The sequence below is a fragment of the Nanorana parkeri genome, unplaced genomic scaffold (genome assembly GCF_000935625.1).
Source record: "Nanorana parkeri isolate BGI_ZX_2015 unplaced genomic scaffold, ASM93562v1 scaffold5, whole genome shotgun sequence".
NCBI lineage: Eukaryota > Metazoa > Chordata > Amphibia > Anura > Dicroglossidae > Nanorana > Nanorana parkeri.
In genome coordinates this window covers 3632572-3658422 of record NW_017306273.1, presented here as the reverse complement: position 1 = coordinate 3658422, position 25851 = coordinate 3632572, and the positions used below count along the sequence as shown (strand labels likewise).

Sequence of the window (25851 nt, the reverse complement as noted above, 5' to 3'; positions counted from 1 at the left end):
GTCTCAAAAATGCCCCCCCGCCATACCGCGGAGTGCGCTCATCTGTCTTGCCCGATACTAAAAGCAACATGGAGGGAGTCGCGGCAAAGTCACCCAACAGCTCGTTATTCTGAGTGTCAGTGGAAATCCCAGCACCAACATTCCCCACTAAGCTGTATAATATATATAAAATGATGTATAATATAAAAATATAATATAAAAATATAATAATTGAGACAACCTCCACAACAGGAATGGTTTTACAGGTGGAGGCCACTGACATTTATTTCCCTACTCATCTATCTTCTCACTAGTTTTGCAGTTGGCTGGAGTCAGTGTCACTAAAGGTAGCATGAGGCAATACCTGGACCCTATAACAGTTGCACAGGCATGCCAACTCCTCCAGGATGGCACATCAATAGGTGCCATTGCCAGAAGGTTTGCTGTGTCACCCAGCACAGTCTCAAAGGATGTGGCATCCTTTCCTTCTTAACACATGACCCCGTCCAGTTGCTGATTTCTGTCTATACATTCATCTAAAAAAAAAGCAATTAAAATGTTATACATTCCCTTTACATTTCCCTTTCACTATTTGCACTAATAAATCCCTGCCATGGCATAACAATGCAATGATAATATTTTTCAGACAAGCTTCATTTCTTATCATTGAAAAGCTGCCCTTACCCTCCAGTCCATTGCCTTTGCCTAGACAGAGCCGATGTCATCCGTCTGCTGCAGGCAGGAGGAAGCATTTCCTCAGTCTCCACTTCCCCTGTGATCAGGCAGTACACTGTAAATTTGTAGCAAGTTGCCAGGTGAGAGGCTGCAGCAGGGGGCTGAACATTTGTAAACACAGCCAAGAGCTGCACAGGCGCCAGGATTTACATGACTTTTATGTCTGAGCTGACACCCTAGTCAAGTACAGGGGTAGGCAACGTCGGCCCCCCAGCTGTTGTGGAACTCCAAGTCCCATGAGGCATTGCAAGACTGACAGGCACAGGCATGTCTCCCAGAGGCAGAGACATGATGGGATTGGGAGTTTTACCACAGCCGGAGTGCTGAGTTTGCCTAGCCCTGGTCTGTTGAGTAGATGGTGACCTTGGATGATGTCTAAACAAAGATGGCTCCGTCCTTCTGGCGAGGAAAGCAAATGAAGGCATTGTCAGGGGGTGTACTGTAATCCCTGAGACATTACTTAGCATGCATGAACTTGGCATTAAAAAATATATATCTGATACTAGGTCCGCTGTAAAGGTCTACCTGTCTCTATTCCTTCTGCGATTCACCTCTATGATTGAGCCCAGGTGGTGAAACGCGTGAGTGGCGTTGGAGTGGGAGATATACGATTGTGGTGTATACCTTGTTTTTTGAACTTTGCATGGAATTTACAACAATAAAGTTGGATTTTTATGGACCTCGTTTGCGTGTGGTTGATTGGAGAGATATAGCCTCTGATAAAGATGTTTCTAATAAAAATTTCCCTCTTGGACTAATTATAAGACATTCTTCTTATTAGTGAGGAGAGAAGAAGGTGAAATAAACACAAGCCTTGCGTAGACGGACATAATACCAGGCGGAGACAAAACCATCTCCGAACATTCCAAACAGAACCCTCTGATGATACAGCTGTTCATGTGTTTTCCATAAACCAGAGCACACTATCTTGACATGTCCGATCATCTAGTGTAGGGTTTCCGAGGGCAATCCGCGTAAAAAGCAGCTGATATTTAAGATTGTTTGTTTAAGAAAAACAAACATAAAATTAGGGGATTGCTTAATATTTGACATTCTTCAATAATGGAATGTGTGAATGGGGCTTCCCAAGGGATCAGGTCAGCTTCACAAGGGTCAGAGCACCTGTTGTGTTCATTCCTCAGCTCAACTCCCGCACGTTCCTGGACAGACTTTCTGAAGAGCGTGTAGTAGGTTGGTATATTTTTTTTAGTTTTGGATTGTTTATGGAAGGATTAGGTGAGAGGCCTGGGATTTCTTAAAGTAGCGTAGAGGGAATCAGGGCCAACCCCATTATGAGGGAGCCTGAGGAGGTTTTCTCAGCTGGCATCTCATTAGGGCCCCTTTCTGGCCATAGCGTCCCAAGTTGCTAAGAGCTTTCAGGCGCTCTGGACAGCATCCCGCCCAGCTCACTGATGTCACTGGTTGCCTGGAGCTGAGTGGGACACCCTGGCTGGTGTCCGGCCCCAGCTCCTGGAAACCAGTGGCGTCAGGGAGCTATTCGGGATGCCGGACTGAGGTGCTGTGCGTGCACCCCCACTCCAGACCTGCACTGAGATCACCCCCCCGATCTATACCTCCAACACTCTGCACCAAAACCGGCCCCCACCCCTGGACCTACACCGCCAGCAAACCGCAAGAGACACAGCACCGCCCCAACCCATCCCTTCCCCAGCCTCAGGCAGTGAAAATTGTAGGGGTCCCCATTGAGAGAATGATCCTTCCTAGGCAGTACTCCCAGGTGTGGTTGTCGAAGGTTGGTTCTTTGGTTGAGTAGGGACTTGGAGTACAAGGAGGAAAGTGCCAAAAGCAGAATGTGAAAAATCCAAATGTAATTTTACTTGTACTCTGATGTCATAAAACCAACGCGTTTTGGGGGTTCCACCTTTATCAGGGCTTGGGACTGTAGAACATAGCGTGTACTGAAGAAGTAATTAGTATGACGGTTGCTCCAGATGGCAGTTATAGCCTTAATCAGGATCCCCCCACCCCCAGTTGTATCAGTTCAGTACACACTTTAACAGTACCAAGCCCTGATGAAAGGGGAACCTTTGGACTCCTGAAATGCGTTGGATTTTTATGACATGAGAGTTCTGGTTTGGTGCTCTCCTTCTTGCTTAGCAAGTTTTGGCTGATGTCTGGGTCCGTACTGAGGAAATTTACCATCACTATTGGTCCTGGTGACCAGGGGCTGACTGACAACTTTTGGCCCAGGGGGCAAGTAACACCCAGAGGTCAGAGGTCAGGGTGTGACGCAGAGAGCAGAGGTCAGGGTGTGACACAGAGCGCAGTGGTCAGGGTGTGACACAGAGCGCAGTGGTCAGGGTGTGACGCAGAGAGCAGAGGTCAGGATGTGACGCAGATCGCTGAGGTCAGGATGTGATACAGAGCGCAGAAGTCAGGCTGTGACGCAGAGCACAGGGTGTGATGCAGAGGTCAGGGTGTGACACAGAGATCAGGGTGTGACAAAGAGCGCAGAGGTCAGGGTGTGTTACAGAGCGCAGAGGTCAGGGTGTGACGCAGAGGTCAGGGTGTGTCACAGAGCGCAGAGGTCAGGGTGTGACGCAGAGGTCAGGGTGCAACGCAGAGGGTGTGCACAGAGCGCAGTGGTCAGGGTGTGACACAGAGGTCAGGGTGTGACGCAGAGCGCAGAGGTCAGGGCGTAACGTAGAGGTCAGGGTGTGACGCAGAGGTCAGGGTGTGTCGCAGAGCGCAGAGGTCAGGGCGTAACGTAGAGGTCAGGGTGTGACGCAGAGGTCAGGGTGTGTCGCAGAGCGCAGAGGTCAGGGCGTAACGTAGAGGTCAGGGTGTGACGCAGAGGTCAGGGTGTGTCGCAGAGCGCAGAGGTCAGGGCGTAACGTAGAGGTCAGGGTGTGACGCAGAGGTCAGGGTGTGTCGCAGAGCGCAGAGGTCAGGGCGTAACGTAGAGGTCAGGGTGTGACGCAGAGGTCAGGGTGTGTCGCAGAGCGCAGAGGTCAGGGCGTAACGTAGAGGTCAGGGTGTGACGCAGAGGTCAGGGTGTGTCGCAGAGCGCAGAGGTCAGGGCGTAACGTAGAGGTCAGGGTGTGACGCAGAGGTCAGGGTGTGTCGCAGAGCGCAGAGGTCAGGGCGTAACGTAGAGGTCAGGGTGTGACGCAGAGGTCAGGGTGTGTCGCAGAGCGCAGAGGTCAGGGCGTAACGTAGAGGTCAGGGTGTGACGCAGAGGTCAGGGTGTGTCGCAGAGCGCAGAGGTCAGGGCGTAACGTAGAGGTCAGGGTGTGACGCAGAGGTCAGGGTGTGTCGCAGAGCGCAGAGGTCAGGGCGTAACGTAGAGGTCAGGGTGTGACGCAGAGGTCAGGGTGTGTCGCAGAGCGCAGAGGTCAGGGCGTAACGTAGAGGTCAGGGTGTGACGCAGAGGTCAGGGTGTGTCGCAGAGCGCAGAGGTCAGGGCGTAACGTAGAGGTCAGGGTGTGACGCAGAGGTCAGGGTGTGTCGCAGAGCGCAGAGGTCAGGGCGTAACGTAGAGGTCAGGGTGTGACGCAGAGGTCAGGGTGTGTCGCAGAGCGCAGAGGTCAGGGCGTAACGTAGAGGTCAGGGTGTGACGCAGAGGTCAGGGTGTGTCGCAGAGCGCAGAGGTCAGGGCGTAACGTAGAGGTCAGGGTGTGACGCAGAGGTCAGGGTGTGTCGCAGAGCGCAGAGGTCAGGGCGTAACGTAGAGGTCAGGGTGTGACGCAGAGGTCAGGGTGTGTCGCAGAGCGCAGAGGTCAGGGCGTAACGTAGAGGTCAGGGTGTGACGCAGAGGTCAGGGTGTGTCGCAGAGCGCAGAGGTCAGGGCGTAACGTAGAGGTCAGGGTGTGACGCAGAAGTCAGGGTGTGGCGCAGAGGTGCGGGTGTGATGGAGAGCGCAGAAGTCAGGGTGTGGCACAGAGCGCAGAGGTCAGGGTGTATACATGCTGTTCTCCTTGGCCGCTGAAGTAGCGTGTTAGCGCCGGCCCGACGGGGGCCGTTTTTAGAGGCAACAGAGAGGCCCGGGGGGCAATTGCCACCCTGCCCCCCGGCCCAGTCCGCCCCTGCTGGTGACCATTGTCTTTTGTACAGGAAGTGATGGTAAAATATTTGAATTGTCACAGGAACAGGAGGTAAGGTGATATCTTCCAATGTGGACACATGTTCCAGTGACAAATTAGTAAAAGGGGATCCCTTCCCCACTTTTAAGAGATCTCCTTTATTTCCCTTTGTTTGTGGAACATGAAGGGGGATCTCTCCATCGGGAAACAGAGAGAAAACAAAACCTAACAGGGGTCTTAAATATTCCCTATTATATCTAAAGATAAAAAAATGGCCCTACATACACTTTAACCCAGAACAGTGATGGTGATATCAATGGATTGGCCAATCCTGAAGCAGTCTCCATTGAAGTAACACACATGAGTCAACACCTTAGATTACGGATTTGTCTTTAGGAATTTCTACATCTCCTAATTGTTAAAATTTGGATGGATCCAGGCTTTGGTGGATCATTGTTATCATTGGGTCTACACACAGGCAGCAGTTAACAAACAAGAAAGCAGGACTTCCTTGTAATTAGCTGGAGGAGAGTAAAACGGTATATTTGTTTACAAGAGAACATATTGACCCATAACTCATATTTCCTGGAAGTGTCTCAAGTGTGGAGCATTCCATAAATGTGACAGAGCACCTACCTCCGCTCATACCCAACGCACCACATCTGCCCGGCACATCCTTGTTTCCAGACCTTTACCATTCGGCTGTAGGCTTCCACCACTGGCTGTTTGTGAGACACTATGGTCATCTCCCTCTCTGGGCACACATTGGGCCTAAAAGAAAGAAAGACAAGTTGTGTTGGTTGCCAGGAGTAGATTCATAATTTTAATAATATACATTTGGCAAAAGTTCATAAATTTGAATTTCAGAACATATTCTGATCTAAAATGATGCAATGAAAAACAAAAAGCAGACAGAGATTAGCATTCCTCTTTAAAGACCTATTATTTAGTATGTGCTTTGCCTGGTATTCTTCTTTCCATGTTAGTCCAAAACTGATACTTGGGTAATAGGTTCAGCCTATGATGAAAAGTCCTGGGTTCTCCAGCGGTGAGATTTCCCACCATAGACAGGAATGATCTTCTTTGCCCACCTTGGTATGTTGGGTGTTTCCACCCACCTTAGCATATCCGGTGTTTCTGACCACCTTGGTATTTTGGACGTTCATTATCACCTGATAAGTGATTTTATCCAACTTGCAATGTTCCCACTCACCTTCATATATTGATTCCACTCACTTAATTTGTTATTCTTATTATACAGGATTTATATAGTGCCCACAGTTTGCGCAGTGCTTTACAATATAAGGAAGATATTACAATCACAATACAATTCAAGACAAGATGGTAAGGAGGGCCCTGCCCCTGAGGGCCTACAATAGAAAGGGAGGGGCAAGTGATACATGAGGAGGTAGCTGTGTGGGGATTAATTGTTTGACGGACAGGTTGGGGTAATCTGTTGACGGTTTCTGCACAGAACCGGTTTCCTGATAGGGACAACAGTGGACCATGCATGCTCATAGTATGCAAATACGGCCGCTTGTAGTCTCAGACAGGAATGTGTGACATGGTAACAAGCCTAACAGGGGTCTTAAGCATTCCCAATTATATATAAAGATAAAAAAGGCCCTACAAACACTTTATCCCAGATCAGTAGATCGGGAGGTGAGCGAACACATACCGGCGTTCGATCACCTCTTGATCCTGTCACAGCTCTCTGCCGTGACAGGGGAGGGGGGCTGGCTTCTCCCCCTCCCCACTCTGATCCACCAGCGCTGACTGGCGGAACGGACGGGGGAGGGGGCGGATACAGCTGGCTTTGCCTCTAGATAGGCAGAGCCAGCTGCCACTCACGCAGCTGGGCGGATCCAGACATAATTGTCGGGATCCACTTCAGCTGCGGCGTCTCATTATACCGCGAGCAGTAGCTCGCGGTATACTGTGGCGGCTTAGTATACCGCGAGCTGTAGCTCGCGGTATACTGAGCTTAGGGTGACGGGAGGACACTAGTTTGTGTCCTCCCGTTACCCTAAGGAGAACTATGGGGAAAAGCCTTAACCCCATAGTTCTCCTTTAACCACTTTCTAACCATATTCCTACACCTAAGTGTTAAAGTTCCATACTCTTGCAGCAAATCCAACTATTGCACTCTCAGGTGGCTTAACTCTCCAGTATCTACTTAAAATTGTCTAGGGTGGACTGACCCTTGGGATGATCTTTCAAATCGCAGCTCTTTGTGGAACTTCCAGAGGATGAAAACCAACTTTTCATTATCAAGGCCAAACCTAAGTGGGTGTGGACGGTGTTATAAATCAGTACATTTGTTTCCTGCAGATACAGCACCGTGGGCTATGCTCTGGCCTGAAAATTACTCTTTGGAAGATGAACTTTGGCATAAATTACATAGAAGAATTATTGCTGTCCATTTATCTTGTACAAGGTATGAAGCAGATAATATGAATTTATGATGATGATCAAAAGCTAGTCAATTGCTTTCCTCTGAACGGAGTACTTAAAATATTTGATCCATTAACAGGACAGGTATTTAGTCGATCATGAAACGTTTGCATTAAAACTGACTCAAGGGATGCTTGTTCTAGTTTTAGTTCTAAGCCAATGTATAAACCAGGGTTAAGCTCATACATTGCATGATGATGATGATACATGATATGGGATTATTCCAAGAGAAGGTCAGCACTCCAACGTAGATTTGATGTGATCCAATGATTCAGGTATTTAGGTATGGAGACTAGATAGTGAGTCAGGAATCATTGACCTATGGGTGTCAGGTTTGTCTTAGCAAGACCAGAAGCACATTCATAGTCCTCATTATCAGCTGTTAGCTAGAAGCCACTGAGGTTTGGTGCCCCCACAAAGGTTAATCATGTCACATGTTCCTAGGAATTGAAAGCATGTAGGATTGCACTACATAAAATGCACAACAGCCCCAAACCAGAGCAAAAATAGAGAGGTCAGTAAGAAGGGTTTATGGGCCCTATATTTGTTTGAGGGACTCTTGCTCAGCATCAGCCTGGCCTGAGTCATCTAGCCATCACTTCCAGCAATTTTGGATCCACCTTGAAGAACTGTGCCTACCATGGAACTGTCATTCAGATGGAACTTTTTCTTTTTGTAGAGTCCTATGGACCACTATACTGTTCTTATTTATGGGCAGACAGCTCATGTTTGTAACAAGTACCAGTCTCAATTAAAGTGATCCTTAAATTTTACCCCCCAATCTGCTACCAGACCCTATGAGAAATATGGGTTGTGGGGTAACACTTGACACCTTTCTCAACTTCCTATAATGTAGCGCTTGGTGCCTTGGCACTGTTCCATAGAAGTGGGAACCATTGCATCTGGGCAGTGGATTGGAGCAGCGGAGGTTGAAGTACCTGCTACTTAGGTTTATTAGGCTTGTTGCTGCATGAGAGTGAACCTGTTACTTTGCCTAGTGAGGTTGACACAACCGCATGTTCACCAGGTTCACAGCCTGTACAACCGTGCAAGACTGAAGAGAAGGCCGGAGTTCAGCTTTAAGTAGAAACTTTTTTTTGGAGCCGTGCTCTCCGCTCTGTTCATACTGAGATTATGCAAGCAAAGCCATAACACCTTTAAGGAAATATCACCACCTCGGCCCTGCTATTTATTTTCTAAAGCGGGGAATTTATTGCAAATAGTTGAGATAATTCTGCCATTCTTTGGGAAATTGCCAGGGGTCGTTAATGCCTCCTCCACTGCGTGTACCAGAGATTAAGATCTCTTCCAGCGCCAACATGAAAATAAATTGTACATGGCCTCCTCCTGTACAGCACGCAGGGGTGAAATGCCACTGATAGCGAAGGACTAATACACCCATTAATCACAGAGGCTCCTACAACTTGTACAGGCACTAAACTTGGGCTGCTCAAATGTATCGTCTCCATCATGTAGAAACAGCATCAACTGTAGCATACTAATCTGAGATTTGTAACCGACACTGTTTTATAAAACGCCACACAGAATAATATTTACCCTTTAAAGGGATTGTGGTATTATGAATACCCGCTCTTCTCTTCCAGCTCTCTCCTTTTAATCCATTGTTTTGTCATCTAACTAATGTCCTTCCCATACCGTTACTCAGACTACAATTTAATAAGGAAATTGGCTATTTTATGGCTGCCACTCTAAGTGACTGCCTTTGTTTACCTCTCTCCCACAGCATGTATCATACGGCATCTCCAATATAAATAGCTATTGTAGCAGACCATTGGATTTTCAAATCCCAGCCAGGTCACTGTCTGCAAGGAGTTTGCATGATCTCTCTGTGCAATCACATGTTTCCTCCCACACTCCAAAGACATGCTAGAAGGTTAATTGCCTCCTCTCTAAGTTGGCCCTCTAGGTATGCATGTGAGATAGGGACCTTAGCTTGTAAGCTCCTTAATGTCAATGTGCAACTATGTAAAGTGCTGTGAAAATTGTCAGCGCTATATAAATACCTGTAATAAATATATATACATTTTATTATTTTAATTTTTGCATGCATAAGCCAGAGAGACGTGCACTCATACACAGCCCCATTACACTAGCTACCCTTGGGAAAAACTTCCGCTATAGCTGTGTTCACTAAACTTAGGTTTATAACTGGCTGTCTTCACTTAAGATTAAGGTGACATTGGGAAGCTTTTTATTTGCTGCCTCACATTAGCGCACTGTAATGGTTTTATTGCGCTGGCATTTAACGTGTGCCTTAAGGCTGATCCAACTGGCAGCTCCGAGGACGGCTGGGTATATACAAGAGTTTTCATTGTCCAAAATACGTGAGCCGTGTTCAGCTCATACCGGAGCTGATGTATTAAACCAAGAGTACAAAAAGTTGTAAACTACATAGATCTTTATTCTCATGGAAAATACACAGAACTACTGTACATCTTTAAAGCAAATGTGAGCCCATCCTAACAAAGGGAGAGCAACGCTGTAAGACATCAAGTTTCTGGGGCAATGCATGTTGATGTCAGTAACTGATTCCTCTATATAGATCTTTAGGCCTTGTTCACACCAAGCGCGTTCCAGGAGCAGAGCAGTTACAGACCGGAGCAAAACTGCGTCCAATGTATTCCAATGGTATTTGTAGCTCCAGTTCACATTGCAGCGTTCCGTTCCGGAGCAGGTAAAAAAAACTGCAGCAGGCCCTATTTTACCTGCTCTGGAACGCATGCAAACGCATCAAAAATGCATGCAAACGCCTGGAACGCACTGAAAGCCCATTTTAAACCAAAAAAATTTTATAATATTTTTTTCTTTACCAAAAACAGCCCTGAACGCATCAAAAACACGGCAAAACGCACTGCATGTGCAGAAACTCATGCAGATCTGCTCTGCATTTGGTGCGAACAAGGCCTTAGTTATCACTAGAAGGATCTCCAGCAGGAGGAAGGAGGTCCTGATTCCTCTATATAGATCTTTATTATCGCTAGAGGGATCTCCAGCAGGAGGAAGGAGGTCCTGATTCCTCTATATAGATCTTTATTATCGCTAGAGGGATCTCCAGCAGGAGGAAGGAGGTCCTGATTCCTCTATATAGATCTTTATTATCGCTAGAGGGATCTCCAGCAGGAGGAAGGAGGTCCTGATTCCTCTATATAGATCTTTATTATCGCTAGAGGGATCTCCAGCAGGAGGAAGGAGGTCCTGATTCCTCTATATAGATCTTTATTATCGCTAGAGGGATCTCCAGCAGGAGGAAGGAGGTCCTGATTCCTCTATATAGATCTTTATTATCGCTAGAGGGATCTCCAGCAGGAGGAAGGAGGTCCTGATTCCTCTATATAGATCTTTATTATCGCTAGAGGGATCTCCAGCAGGAGGAAGGAGGTCCTGATTCCTCTATATAGATCTTTATTATCGCTAGAGGGATCTCCAGCAGGAGGAAGGAGGTCCTGATTCCTCTATATAGATCTTTATTATCGCTAGAGGGATCTCCAGCAGGAGGAAGGAGGTCCTGATTCCTCTATATAGATCTTTATTATCGCTAGAGGGATCTCCAGCAGGAGGAAGGAGGTCCTGATTCCTCTATATAGATCTTTATTATCGCTAGAGGGATCTCCAGCAGGAGGAAGGAGGTCCTGATTCCTCTATATAGATCTTTATTATCGCTAGAGGGATCTCCAGCAGGAGGAAGGAGGTCCTGATTCCTCTATATAGATCTTTATTATCGCTAGAGGGATCTCCAGCAGGAGGAAGGAGGTCCTGATTCCTCTATATAGATCTTTATTATCGCTAGAGGGATCTCCAGCAGGAGGAAGGAGGTCCTGATTCCTCTATATAGATCTTTAGTTAGATTTCATTTGGAATACTGTGTCCAGTTCTGGAGACCTCACGTACAAAAACATATTGATTAGATGGAACGGGTCCGGATACGTGCAAGAAAAATGGTGAAAGGTCTGAAGGATAAAACATATCTGGAGAGATTGAAGGAACTTAATACGTCCAGTCTTGAAAGAGGGGACATGACTGAAACCTTTAAACACATAAAGAGTGTGAATGATGTTCAGGAGCAGAATCCTCAAGCTAAGATCAAGAACATGGGGACATGACCTCAAACTAGCAGGAGAAAAGTTCAAAACTAGCCTTAGGAAGAGTAGTTGATGTTGGAACAGATTTCCAGCAGAGGTGGTTTGTTAGTCAACAGTAAGTGAATTGAAACCTGCTTGGGACCAACACTGATCTATAATCAGGCAAAAAGGGTACAAAAGCAGAAAACAAAAAAGAGGAGCAGACTTCATGGACCACCTAGGGGGTTATTCACAAAGCTAGCCGAAGGATGAGCCGTAGTTTTGGCTGATCATTCGGCTAGCTTCGGTTGTGGGAGCCCTTTGGTTCAGTCGAACCGAAGGGCTGCTGTACGGGCTATTCACTGTCCGGGACCTGCTAGAAGACTCTAGCAGGTGTTGGCCAATGGGAAACATTTGGGCAGAGCTAGCTGTCACTGCTAGCTCCGCCCATTTTTTTCTTTTTTATCTTTCTTTTTTATTTACTATTTATTTACATTTTAAACAGTTTTTTTCTACTTTTTTTTTTCTTTTAAACTTTTTTAATTGATTTCGTGTTCTGCTCGGAACCACGAAGGTACCGAGCAGAATAGCTGAGCTGGGTGCCTATGGGAATCTATGTGACTCACTCACTGCCTATCTGAATAGAGAGAGCTGCCGAAGCTTTGGCTCAGCCAATCCAGATGTTGGATCGGCTGAGTCGAAGTCCTTCTGCACTTCGGCTCAGCTGAACATGCAGAGCATGCTCAGCTGACCGAAGTGCAGCCGATGTGCGGCTGATTTCAGCCGTACAAGCCTGAAGTGAATAGCCGAACAGCGTTCGGCTCACTTCACTTCGGCTCGGTTATTCGCTCGGCTGTCTCTGGCAGCTTTGTGAATAACCCTGCTAGTCTTTTTCTGCTGTCACTCTTCTATGATAAGTCATGAAACGCTATGGAATATGTCAGTGCTATATAAGCGAAATAATAATAATACAAGTGCCCTGGTAATATCAGTCCTGAAAAATAAAAACGTGGAGAGCTTGCGATTCCTGCCTAGCTCTGCGTCCAGTTTTTGGCACATCAAAGCCTGGCAGGTTTATTTTTAAGAAACAGAAATGTCAAAGCCAAAACAGTAGGGAGCGATCAAACCCGCAGGGGCCGTTATTTTCAGCGTTCCTTCTTAAAAGACTTTTCTCCTGAGTTCATCAGTCTCCCGCCAGGCGCACAGCGCACAACGGCGCGCAGGGTGGACGCTCTCTACGATGTGCGCTGCTCTGGGAGATCTTCAACATATATGTAATTGAAAAACATAGTTTGTTGTGAAGAGAATGCAGCACACGGGTTCTTTTTATAAGAGGTTATAATAGGAACGCGGTGAAGCCATACGTACAGTATCACGAACGCAAAATAAATTCCTTTTTGTAACAAAGTTTTCAGCAAATATTTTCCCGAAATGAGCCTCTGGCCAGGCTACGGACATCCAAGTATTTACCTAAACTTATGAAGCAATAAATGAGCTAGTAAGTATTCCTTCACTGACCTCTGTAGCTGCAGGTACTCTGGAGAAATTCATCCTCAAAATTCACAGCAAAAGCACCTAGCAGCTCAGATTGCCCTGCTACCCCCTCCCAGTAGCTTTTACTACCTTCCAGTGGTGACTTAGCTCCCTCCCAGATATTTTTGATTACATTAGAGCTTGGAAGGTCGCTGCTTCAGTGCTGGGACAGGGGACTAGGCTGAGCTGCTGAGTCACTACTGGGAGGCAGGAGCAGAGTGAGCTGAGCAGCTGGGAGGTGATAGCAGGGAGAGTTGATCTGCTGAGTAACTGCTGGGAGGGGGTAGCAGGGGGAGATGAGCTGATTAGTCACTGGTGAAAGGAGGGGACAAAGTGAGCTAAGCCATGGATGGCAAGGAGAAGGGGAGCTGAGCTGCTGATGATATGCTTAGGAATAAGTAGGGTGAGCTGAGCTACAAGGTCAATACTGCTGGAAGGAGGGATCCGGGTGTATTATGCTGCTGACTCACTGCTGGCAGGAGGGATCAGGGTGAGTTATCTGCTGAATCACTGCTGGGAGGAGGGATAGGGGTGAGTTATGCTGCTGAATCACTGCTGGAAGGAGGGATCAGGGTGAGTTATGCTGCCAAATCACTGCTGGCAGGAGGGATCAGGGTGCGTTATGCTACTGAATCACTGCTGGGAGGAGGGATCGGGGTGAGTTATGCTGATGAATCACTGCTGGCAGGAGGGATCAGGGTGCGTTATGCTACTGAATCACTGCTGGGAGGAGGGATCGGGGTGAGTTATGCTGATGAATCACTGCTGGCAGGAGGGATCAGGGTGCGTTATGCTGCTGAATCACTGCTGGAAGGAGGGATCAGGGTGCGTTATGCTGCTGAATCACTGATGGGAGGAGGGATCAGGGTGCGTTATGCTGCTGAATCACTGCTGGAAGGAGGGATTGGGGTGAGTTATGCTGCTTAATCACTGCTGGAAGGAGGGATCAGGAGGCGTAATGCTGATAAATCACTGCTGGCAGGAGGGATCGGAGTGAGTTATGCTGCTGAATTACTGCTGGAAGGAGGGATCAGGGTGCGTAATGCTGCTGAATCACTGATGGGAGGAGGGATCAAGGTGCGTAATGCTGCTGAATCACTGATGGGAGGAGGGATCAGGGTGAGTTATCTGCTGAATCACTGCTGGCAGGAGGGATCAGGGTGCGTTATGCTGCTGAATCACTGCTGGAAGGAGGGATCGGAGTGAGTTATGCTGCTGAATCACTGCTGGGAGGAGGGATCAGGGTGCGTAATGCTGCTGAATCACTGATGGGAGGAGGGATCAGGGTGCGTAATGCTGCTGAATCACTGATGGGAGGAGGGATAGGGTACGTAATGCTGCTGAATCACTGCTGGACGGAGGGATCAGGGTGAGTTATGCTGCTGAATCACTGCTGGGAGGAGGGATCAGGGTAAGCTAAGCTTTTAAGTCACTGATGGTAGGGGGGAGCAGAGCCGATCCCAGGTAGCATGTCACATAATTGATGTTTTAGAAAACCTTTTAAGAAGTAACATAGGTTGCCCTGCCTGACATACAGGCCAGTGCGTCTTCTTGTGTGTAAAGATGAGACTCAGCTGCAGAGGAATTGTTTTCACATAATAAGTGAGCTTAATAATGCGGCACATGAGAGCTTCCATTGCAGCCGCGGATCATTTACAGATAAACTGACATTTGTGCTTATGAGTAGAATCCCCGCTCCTTCCACTTACATATTCCCTAAATAACCAGCTGATTCCAAAGCACACATTGAGGGATGTGTCACGGCCATTATCATTCTGAAATGGGCGCTCATTAAACTTCATTTAGCAGGTCATAGGGGAGTGTAATGGAGGCCCTGTAATGCAGGAACGGTGGAAGGTCGCCTCTGAATTGCCTTTATTACATCGCATTATATGGCAGGGACGGGACTTAGATACAGCCCTACGGAGGACATAAAGAGATTTAATTACAGGTGCCAAACCGCATCAAACCTGAGATGAGATTTTACTCTGAAAGGTTATTAAATATATTTAGTTTAAAATATTATTCATGGGAAAGATCCAGAAATGAAGCGAGCCCAGCAAAGAGGATTCCTTTATATCGTCATCACAGAAATTTCTAAGGACCAACCAGCAGTGATGTCACCGGTCTCTAGAGAATCGATTGGCTGCATTCTCAGTGATGTCACCGGTCTCTAGAGAATCGATAGGCTGCATTCTCAGTGATGTCACCGGTCTCTAGTGAATGGATAGGCTGCATTCTCAGTGATGTCACCGGTCTCTAGAGAATGGATTGGCTGCACTCTCAGTGATGTCACCAGTCTCTAAAGAATGGATTGGCTGCATTTTCAGTGATGTCACCGGTCACTAATGAATGGATTGGCTGCACTCTCAGTGATGTCACCAGTCTCTAAAGAATGGATTGGCTGCATTCTCAGTGATGTCACTGGTCACTAGTGAATGGATAGGCTGTATTCTCAGTGATATCACCGGTCTCTAGAGAATCGATTGGCTGCATTCTCAGTGATGTCACCGGTCTCTAGTGAATGGATAGGCTGCATTCTCAGTGATGTCACCGGTCTCTAGAGAATCGATTGGCTGCATTCTCAGTGATGTCACCGGTCTCTAGTGAATGGATAGGCTGCATTCTCAGTGATGTCACCGGTCTCTAGAGAATGGATAGGCTGTATTCTCAGTGATGTCACCGGTCTCTAGTGAATGGATTGGCTGCATTCTCAGTGATGTCACCGGTCTCTAGTGAATGGATTGGCTGCATTCTCAGTGATGTCACCGGTCTCTAGTGAATGGATAGGCTGCATTCTCAGTGATGTCACCGGTCTCTAGTGAATGGATTGGCTGCATTCTCAGTGATGTCACCGGTCACTAGTGAATGGATTGGCTGTATTCTCAGTGATGTCACCGGTCTCTAGTGAATGGATTGGCTGCATTCTCAGTGATGTCACCGGTCACTAGTGAATGGATTGGCTGTATTCTCAGTGATGTCACCGGTCTCTAGTGAATGGATTGGCTGCATTCTCAGTGATGTCACCGGTCACTAGTGAATGGATTGGCTGTATTCTCAGTGATGTCACCGGTCTCTAGTGAATGGATTGGCTGCACTCTCAGTGATGTCACCAGTCTCTAAAGAATGGATTGGCTGCATTCTCAGTGATGTCACCGGTCACTAGTGAATGGATAGGCTGTATTCTCAGTGATATCACCGGTCTCTAGTGAATGGATAGGCTGCATTCTCAGTGATGTCACCAGTCTCTAGTGAATGGATAGGCTACATGCTCAGTGATGTCACTGCTCTCTGGTGAAGGGATAGGCTGTATTCCCAGTGATGTAATCGACCTCAAATGATGGGATAGGTTGCGCTCTCATTGATGTTGGGTTCTTGTCCTTCTCCCGGGAAGGTACCTTCAATTACCTGTCCACGGATAAAATCTCAGCGCGGTGTGTTCTGTGGCATGCGCGGGGTTAATACTTCTCAATCACGCTGCACATTGCTATGCAAACCGCAACGCACAAACATCTGTTTTTCACACGCAGGTTTATGTGCATTTTTCTAACAATATATCAAGTGTCTCGCTGTGTCTGCAAAGAATGCTCATTTCAGCGGCATTTACACGCCGGCATGTGGGCTTCTCTACCACAAAGGAACGTGTCATTACAATTTATTTATTATGTTCAGAACTAAAAAATACAAGTAAAAAATATTTTCATTTTAAATACGGAATATTTGATATTCTAGTCATTAGCAGGAGCGCTTTCCGCACCTTTTACATTCTTTCCAGACTCTACTAGCTGCATTGCTGAAAATCCCTGCTGTGTAGAAAGTTCAATAGCTCAAGCTGACAGTTAGGGGTAGGGATGCACCGATACCAGGTTTTCCGTATCAAGCACGAATACCGATATTGGTTTTTTTTGGTACTCGCCGACTCTGAAAGTCCCATTAAGGAAGCCAGGCGGCATGTAATGACTCTCCACCTGGCTTCCCGATTAGCGGGGAAGCCGTCTCCATGCTCCCTAGCCACCTGGTGATGAGGGAGCATGGAGCCGGCTTTTTGGCTAATCAGGAAGCCGGGCACCATGTAATGACTCATTGCCCGGGTCCCTGATTGATTGAGAAGCTGGCCAATCAGGAAGCCGGGCAATTAGTCATTACACCGCGCCCAGCTTCCTGATTGGCCAGGAAGTCGGCTCCATGCTCCCTCATCACCAGGTGATGAGGGAGAATGAAGCCGGCTTTCTGGCCAATGAGAAAGCCGGGGGGTGGGGGGGTATTGTCTCGCCGTCTGGCTTCCTGATTGGCCAGCCTCCCGACCAATCAGGAAACTAGGTGGCGATGTAATACTGCATTATGGTCACTAGATGGAGCTGAGGATCACAGTATATAAATAGCCAAAATGCAGCATTACATTACATACATTAGACCTGGAAATATAAGTAAGGACGTTTGTTTCTGCGTCTATAAATGAATGTTCAGAGAGATTCGCGAGGACGAAAGGCTCTGCAAATTATAAATGGACTTTTATACTGTATTTTATTTGTATTATAAAACTGGAGCTTCCGAGCTCTACAAACAACATACTTTATTTTTCAGTAAAAAGGAACTTAGGAGAACAAGCAGCAGAAGCCAGCACTGAAACGTTTAAAGTATCAGTAAACCCACAAAAATCTCATCTAAGCTTGAACACGTCATTTCCAGAATTCATTTTTCATTCATTTCGTGGGTAATCCTACCATGAACATCCTCGCTTTGGCACTTACTGTTATAGGGTGACAACGCTCTGTCCCTGTCCCCCAAATGTTCTCCTGTGATGTCACCCAGTCACATGACTTCCAATGGAGGCTACAAGTGGCTGTTTCAACACACATTACACAGACATAGTCTGACCATTGGGAAACCCCGCGTGAGAAATGCCATCAGTGGAGCGCATGTGGACAGGAAGTGGCTGCAAAGAAGATGCATGAGATGCAAACTTAATAGTACTTTCATCTACTTTAGGAGGAAATATATTTCCAGGGACAAACATCAAACCTGGAAAACCTGACATTAAGCCCAGAAACCAGGGATCGCAGTTGATGAGAGAATTGCATCATCCCTGATAGGTTGTGTTGTCACAATATAAATGTGTCACCGGCACAGCTGATGCAAACCGGTGACTGATATGTGAACTACAGCACTGGGGCAGAGGAATGGAGTGCTGGGAAAATTGTATGCCAACATACCAGGGGGGGTCAGCTCTGGGACGGGCGGTCAGGTAACTAGTGCGGCTTGTTAGGGACCAAAACTTCCCAGTACCCCCCTAACCCCATCCCCTACAGTTCTGGCTGTAATCCAGACTACAGAGTGATCCAACAATTCCAGTCTGACTGGCTGCCAGGTCCACAGGAGGCTCTAAACTGTGTATGGGGACAGTCATAGGGCATTGGTGGCGCGACATCGCGGAACAAATCGACTGCCCAGCAAATGTACAAAATGTACGTTTCTTCCACCACTTCTGCTCTGGCAATTAAACCTTAAAGGAGGACACATCGTATCCAGCATCCAGTTTACAGCCTCCAGCATCCAGCTTACAGCATCCAGCCTCCAGCATCCAGCCTCCAGCATCCAGCCTCCAGCATCCAGCTTACAGCCTCCAGCATCCAGCTTCCAGCCTCCAGCTTACAGCTTCCAGCCTCCAGCATCCAGCTTCCAGCCTCCAGCTTCCAGCCTCCAGCCTCTAGCTTCCAGCCTCTAGCTTCCAGCATCCAGCTTCCAGCCTGCAGCATTCAGCTTCCAGCATCCAGCCTCCAGCTTACAGCCTCCATCTTCCAGCCTCCAGCCTCCAGCTTCCAGCCTCCAGCCTCTAGCTTCCAGCCTCTAGCTTCCAGCATCCAGCTTCCAGCCTCCAGCATTCAGCATCCAGCATCCAGCCTCCAGCCTCCAGCTTCCAGCCTCCAGCATTCAGCATCCATCATCCAGCTTCCAGCCTCCAGCCGGCAGCTTCCAGCATCCATCATCCAGCATGGCATGTTTGGCTTAGGCAACATGTTTTAGTATTAGCTAAACCCAATCAGTGACCTGAAAATTGCTGGTCAGGAAAGTCTGCAACTCACCTTACTGCAGTGGCAGATTTTAGCCCTGCCACTCACCTTCATATCTAGTTGTACAATCTTTTCAGGCTCCATTCACACATGCTATAAATAAATATATACACTGTATATACAAAGTCACTGGCTGAAACAACACGTCTCTTTGCATGATATAGTGTGCTCAGGCAATAGGAGAGTATCCAACTCTTACCATTTAAATATGTAGAAGTGCAAACAATAGGTCGCAGAGGTTGCACTTTTTTGGGGGTGGGGGGGGAGGGGTTATTGATAAATGTTCATCATCTGATCTGTTATGCTGCTGGCTGCCCTGTTGGACATATTGATATAAGCAGAAATTCTTGGTGGGGGGTTTGTACTCAGACAGATTTATTCCAGAGAGATCCTCTGCAGGACGAGGCAACTTCAGGAGACACTTCTAGCTCTGAAACAGTCACCAGCCCAAAATCTATATATGTTCAGTATATCCAAATTAAAGGTTGCAGCATACGTCCAAATTCTTAAAGGAGAACTATGAGGGGAGTGCTTTTCACTCATCCTCATAGTTCTAACCGACCTGTGTTCTCAGTATACCGCAAGCTGTAGCTCGCGGTATACTGAGCTTAGGGTGACGGGAGGACGCGAGTTTGTGTCCTCCCGTTACCCTTCGGAGAACTATGGGGAAAAGCCCTAACCCCATAGTTCTCCTTTAAATTCTTATTGAAAAGGATTCTAGCATACAATGTAGCAATGCAATAGTTCTGAGCCGTCCATGCTCTTCAGCTGGCGATAAAGAGCATGGACTGCTCAGAATTGTCACATTGCTACATTGTATACTTGAATGTTTTCGAATAAAGCTTTTGAAATGTGCTGCAACCTTTTGTTTTTTGAGAAATATATATATATATATATACATAAAGGTAGGGTAGGCACTTAAAAGGACTTCCAAAGGAGAATAAGGAAACCAAAACGCCTAGGTGTGAACCCAGTTTTTGAGTGCCTACCCTACCTTTGGCTACAGTATCTATGTGTGGATCACCGGTGCATTTACTTGGGACTGAGTGCTGATACCACCCTTCTATCTTTATATACACCGATCAGCAATAACATTATGACCACCTACCTAATATTGAGTAGGTCCCCGATTTTGACACTAAAACAGCCCTGACCCATCGAGGCATGAACTCCACTAGACCTCTGAGGGTATGCTGTGGTATCTGCCACCAAGCCATCAGTAGCAGATCCTTTAAGTTCTGTGAGTTTTGAGGTGAGTCCTCCATGGATTTGACATGTTTTTCCAGCAAATCCCACAGATGCTCGATTGGATTGAGATCTGGAGAATCTAGAGACCAAGACAACATCTCAAACTCATTGTTGTGTTCCTCAAACTATTCTTGAGGCTACTGCCATCAGGGAATACTATTTCCATGAAGGGGTGTACTTGGTCAGCAACAATGTTTAGGTCAGTGGTACGTGTCAAAGTAACATCCACATGAATGGCAGGACCCAAGTTTTCCCAGCAGAAATTTGCCCAAAAGATCACACACTGTCTTCTTCCCGTAGTGCATCCTGGTGGCATCTCTTCCCCAGTAAGTGACACGCACCCGGCCATCCACATGATGTAAAAGTAGCCCTTCTATTGGATCAGACTACATGGGCCAGCCTTCCCTCCCCACATGCATCAATGAGCCTTTTTTCCTTCCTTGGACCACTTTTGGTAGGTCCTGACCACTGCAGACTGGGATCATCCCACAAGAGCTACAGTTTTGGAGTTACTCTGACCCAGTCGTCCAACCATCACAATTTGGCTGTTGTCAAAGTCCCTCAAATCCTTACACTTGCCCATTTTTTCTGTTCCAGCACATCAACCTAAGGGACAAACCCTTCACTTGCTGCCTAATATATCCCCCCCCACTTTCCAGGTGTCATTGTAATATATCCCCCCCACTTCCAGGTGCCATTGTAATATATCCCCCATTTCCAGGTGCCATTGTAACCAGATAATCGATGTTATTCTCATCACTTCTCAGTGGTCATAATGTTATGGCTGATCGGTGTAAATATACATATATAAAACATTTTGGGTTGGGTATTATATAGCTCTATAAGTGTCTCCTGAAGTTGCCTGGCCCTACAGAGGATCTCTCTGAAATATATCTGTTCCAAGTTCAAACCCCCCACGAAGAATTCCTCCTTATATCAATACGTCCAGGGGGTCAGGCAGTAGCACATAACAGATGAAAGTTGATCATTCAGCACTTCCTCTTCCTGTTTATCTCCACATCTCCATTCCCCAGGACGAGGGCAACCTCAGAGCTTCATCACCAAGTGACAGATCTTAATTTACCATCTTGAGCTCCGTTAGGAGGACACTGTTAGGATTTGAACAACATTTTTTTCTTTCTCAGTGAGATATTATTGAACAGATTTTGAGCTGGTATGCTGATTTATTGGCTTTATTACATTCTGAGCCAATGACCTGCAACAAGTATGCTCATAAGGCCACCGTCATATTGCAGTTGTATATTGTATACCTGACATTTGCTGAAGCAATGCATTTTTAGGACTTAACACAGACTTATCTTTGTTCAGGCATCATCCAGGCTCGTCATCTACTTCCTGGACTGGGATGCAGGCTCAGAGACGACACAATCATGTAAATCCTGGTGCCTGTGCAGTTTTTGGCTGTGTTCACAAATCTCTGGCACTAAGGATGCAATGATACCAGTATAGGTGCCAATAATACCCTTATACCAAATGCAGATGTTGGCCCTTTAAGTTTTTAAACTGAAGTGGCTGCCTGAGGTCCCGCACTTGCTGGGGACTTCGGCAGCCTTCCTGTGTTGGTGGCCGCGCATCTCCTCCTCCTTCCTGGAGAACCACACAGTGCTGCTTACAGCGCTTCTGCCGCCCACACCCACCCCAAAGACCCTTTGGACCCCTGGTGAGACCTCGCACAGCCCACCTGAGACCCCACATACCCCTCCTTAAACCCTGCACAGTCTCCTAAAACCCTGCACAGCCCTGGTGAGACCCCGCACAGCCCACCTGAAAACCCTCACAGCCCTCCTGAGACCCCACATAGCCCACCTGAGACCCTACACAGCCCACCTGAGACCCCACAAAGCCCACCTGAGACCCCACAAAGCCCACCTGAGCCCCCGCACAGCCCTCCTGAGACCCTGCACAGCCACCTGAGACCCTGGAGACATTAGGCTGCCACCCCAAAGCAACACAGAGTATGTAGTTTTATATTATTCTGCTTTGCTATATAATGTATTGCTGAGATTTGTAGTCCCTCTATAGCTGATGGTATTATTCGGCATTGCTGTATAATGTATTGCTGAGATTTGTAGTCCTCTATAGCCGGTGGTATTCTACATTGCTGTATAATGTGTCGCTGGGATTTGCAGTCCCCTATAGCACGGCCATTACAGCCTCTCTACATATTAGTTACGCCCCATGTATTATTTTTCTCAAAGACATAAGGATGGACATGACTGAGAAAGGTGAGGTAGTGTGAAAGAAATGAACCAAACCATTTATCTACTAGAAGCCGGTCTAAGAAATAATCTCCTTCACCGGCCTGAGGCTGAGTAAGCACCTTGGTGTGCTGTGTGCAGGGGCCCAAAGGGCCACACAAGTGCATAAGGGCCGAATGTGGCCCTCAGGCTGCAGGCTGGGCACTGGGATCTAAACCCAAGAACAAAGCGTAATATTTTGCAGCTCCCCGGGACATAGATGAATCCTTCTATAGAGATGCAGAAGTTCTATTTCCGGAGACAACAACAGATAAGAACATTGAGGGGAATTTATCAAAACTGGAGCAGCTGTGCATGGCGACCAATCAGCTTCTCTCTCCAGTCTGTTAAGTTAAGATTTGAAAATGAAAGTTGGAAGCTGATTGGTTGCCATGCACGGCTGCTCCAGATTTTGTCTGCTCCGGTTTTGGATAAATTCCCTTTATTGTCTATGATTCCATTTTTACAGGTATCCGCTTCAGCTGCGGCGTCTCAGTATACCGCGAGCTACAGCTCTCTATGTACTGAGCTTACTGTGATGGGTGTCCTTAGTGTGACTTGTGTCCTCCCGTTACCCTAAGGAGAACTATGGGGAAAAGCCCTAACCTCGTAGTTGTCCTTTAATAAGAGGTATATATGTTCCTGTTAAATAAACGCCACCATCCTGCCCTCACGCCATCCCTCGGTGTCTTATCAGCCGATGACAGCGAGGTGCGTTCACAAGCTCCAGCATGTCAGACGGTATTAACTCATCAGCTGCACATGGCAAAGCGCCTGTGTCACCCAACAAACACGGAGCGCTCCGCGCCAATGGAGGAGACCTTTCACTTTGCCTTTATACTCCTCTAAGAGTATTTACATTTATTGCCGAGGCAGCTAATACGATTACCAGCAATCTGTCTTTATACTGCCATCAGGTAGCTACATCTTGTACCCAACTCCACTTATAAATAAAATGCAATGTTTGGGCAGAGCGACTCTTTAAAGCAGAGGTAGCCAAACTCTGAACCCTCCAGCTGTTGTGGAACTACAACTCCCATAAGGCACTGCAAGACCCCGACAGGCATGATTGTCAAAGGCAGAGGCATGACGGGATTTGTAGCTTCACTGCAGCCGGAGAGCTGATGTTTGGCTGCCCTGGTGGGGAACCTCCGGCCCTCCAGCTGCGGTGAAACTACAAATCCTATGATGCATCTGTCTCCGGGAGTCATGCCTGAGGCTGCGAGAATCTTGCAATGCCTCATGGGATTTGTAGTTTCACCATAGCTGGAGGGCCGGAGGTTCCCCACCCCTGATTTAAAGCATCCCGGTTATTTCCCCCGACGCTCCAGCTGCAGTGGAATTAAAAATCCCATCATGCCTCTGAGAGTCATGTCTTATATATACAGTTATATATATATATACATATATTATATATAAAGCAGAACTCCGGCTAAACATAATGAGATAAAAATAACAGTCGATTAAATGATAACATAACCAGCTACTGCTGCAATATTCACTCTCAGTCCTGAGATTTCTCCCTGCAGTACTCTTTTTCTGCCACTAGATGTCCTCAGTCTGATGGCCAGCACCAGCAACAGAGCTCAGGTCATCCCGGACAAGCCCCCAGCCTGTGACTGGACAGTGAAAGGAGAAGCAGTACTGTGATGAGCTCATCCTTATGTCACTCTGCTCTCCTACGAGCATGCTTCTTGTCAGTCAATGAACTGATTGGCTCTTTGCGATGCTTCTTCCTATCACATTCCAGTCCTGCAATACAGGGACTAAGAGAGGCTGCTTCCAGGTCAGATTCAGGTATTCACGTTCAATTTAATGATGTACTATTGATCACAGAGTTGCATTCATTGTTTCTGCCTAGAGTTCATCTTGTTGCCATGTGTGGTGTAGATACAAAGTAACCTACGGCTGTGAACATTCCAAAGGTAACATTCCATACCTACAGACAATAGTAGTCCCCCCTCCCCCACCACCACCTTAAACATGGCGCAGCGAAAACGTTAAATGCTTATTAGGGCAAAAGAGTAAATTAAAGGTAATGAATTCTATTTGCAGAATGGATTGTTTCACCGCTTGGCCTTCTCATATCAAACTTCAGGGAAAAGTGGAGTAACATTTTAAATTCCCTCTGCTGAACCTCTCAGCACCTTATCAGCCTCCGCTCTTAGTGTCAAGGGCCGCGGCGGATCCATACCCGGCTTGGCGAGAGTTCAGCCGCGGGATGTTATCTATAGGAAGCTATAGGTGTGAAATATGGGAAAAGAGCAGAGATAGGGAAACACTTATCAGCATGTAACACCACATGGACGGCCTGGCGTGCCAGACGCATCTGAAAGGAAATGCGTAATATCACAGTAGGCATGCATTAAACATGCTCGACGGAACGCAAAGGATTGCGAGAATCGGGAATGATGTGGGAGAGAGGGATGAGAAGGGCACATGAGAGGACTTGCCGTGATTTTGGCATCACGGTATTCTGCTATCAGATAGAGACTTCAAATGATTTTAGGGTTTTGAGGAAGGATTGGGCTGGAGGGGTTTGTGGTCTGCGTCACCGGTGTCCCCAATTGTCAGTGTCACCGGTCTGTGCTGGGATGGGATCGGAGGCTCCGTGTCCGGGTTTTATTGTGGGAGGTTCAATGTCAATGTACTTCTGATCTGGACCCAAAGAGTCCGGGGAACACAAAAGTGTCACTGAGTTTTTGTTCTGGGACTCTAAGTGTTAGCCCTTGTTGTGGGACCGCGGTGTCATTGTGTCCTTGCTCTGGGACCCCAGTGTCAGTGTGTCCTTGATCTAGGACCCCATTGTCAGTATGTACTTGTTCTGGGACCCCACTGTTGGTGTGTCTTTGCTCTGGGACTCCAGTTTTGGTGTGCCCTTTATCTGGAATCCCAGTGTCAGTGTGTCCTTGGTTTGGGACCCCAGTATTTGCGTGTTCCTGCTCTGGGACCCCAGTGTCAGTGTGTCCTTGCTATGAGACCCCAGTGTCAGTGTGCCCTTGCTCTGGGACCCCAGTGTCAGTGTGTCCTTGCTGTGGGACCAAAGTATTCTTGTATCCTTGCACTGGGACCCCAGTGTTGGTATGTCCTTGATCTGGGACCCCAGTGTCAGTGTGTCCTTGGTTTGGGACCCCAGTATTTGCGTGTCCTTGCTATATCACCCTAGTGTCAGTGTGTCCTTGTTCTGGGACCCCAGTGTCAGTGTGTCCTTGCTGTGGGACCAAAGTATTCTTGTATCCTTGCACTGGGACCCCAGTGTTGGCATGTCCTTGATCTGGGACCCCAGTACAGCGTGTCCTTGCCTTTAGACCCCAATGTCTATGTGTCCTTGCTGTGGGACCCAATTACCAGTGTGTCCTTGCTATATCACCCTACTGTCAGTGTGTCCTTGTTCTGGGACCCAATTATTCACACGTCCTTGATCTGGGACCCTACTGTTGGTGTGTCTTTG

General features: G+C 47.3%; 1 protein-coding gene across 1 annotated transcript in view; it reads right to left on the bottom strand.

The window, feature by feature from the left end:
- The window catches only part of MEGF6 (multiple EGF like domains 6), a 201423-nt gene extending 195500 nt beyond the window's left edge, over positions 1 to 5923 (bottom strand). Inside the window, exons 1-2 of the mRNA XM_018576690.1 lie at positions 5820 to 5923; positions 5394 to 5528 (exon numbers count right to left, since the gene is read on the bottom strand). Of these exons, the coding sequence (XP_018432192.1) occupies positions 5394 to 5528; positions 5820 to 5923 (239 nt within the window). The remainder of the gene's footprint in view (positions 1 to 5393; positions 5529 to 5819) is intronic.
- Positions 5924 to 25851: the final 19928 nt, after the last annotated feature.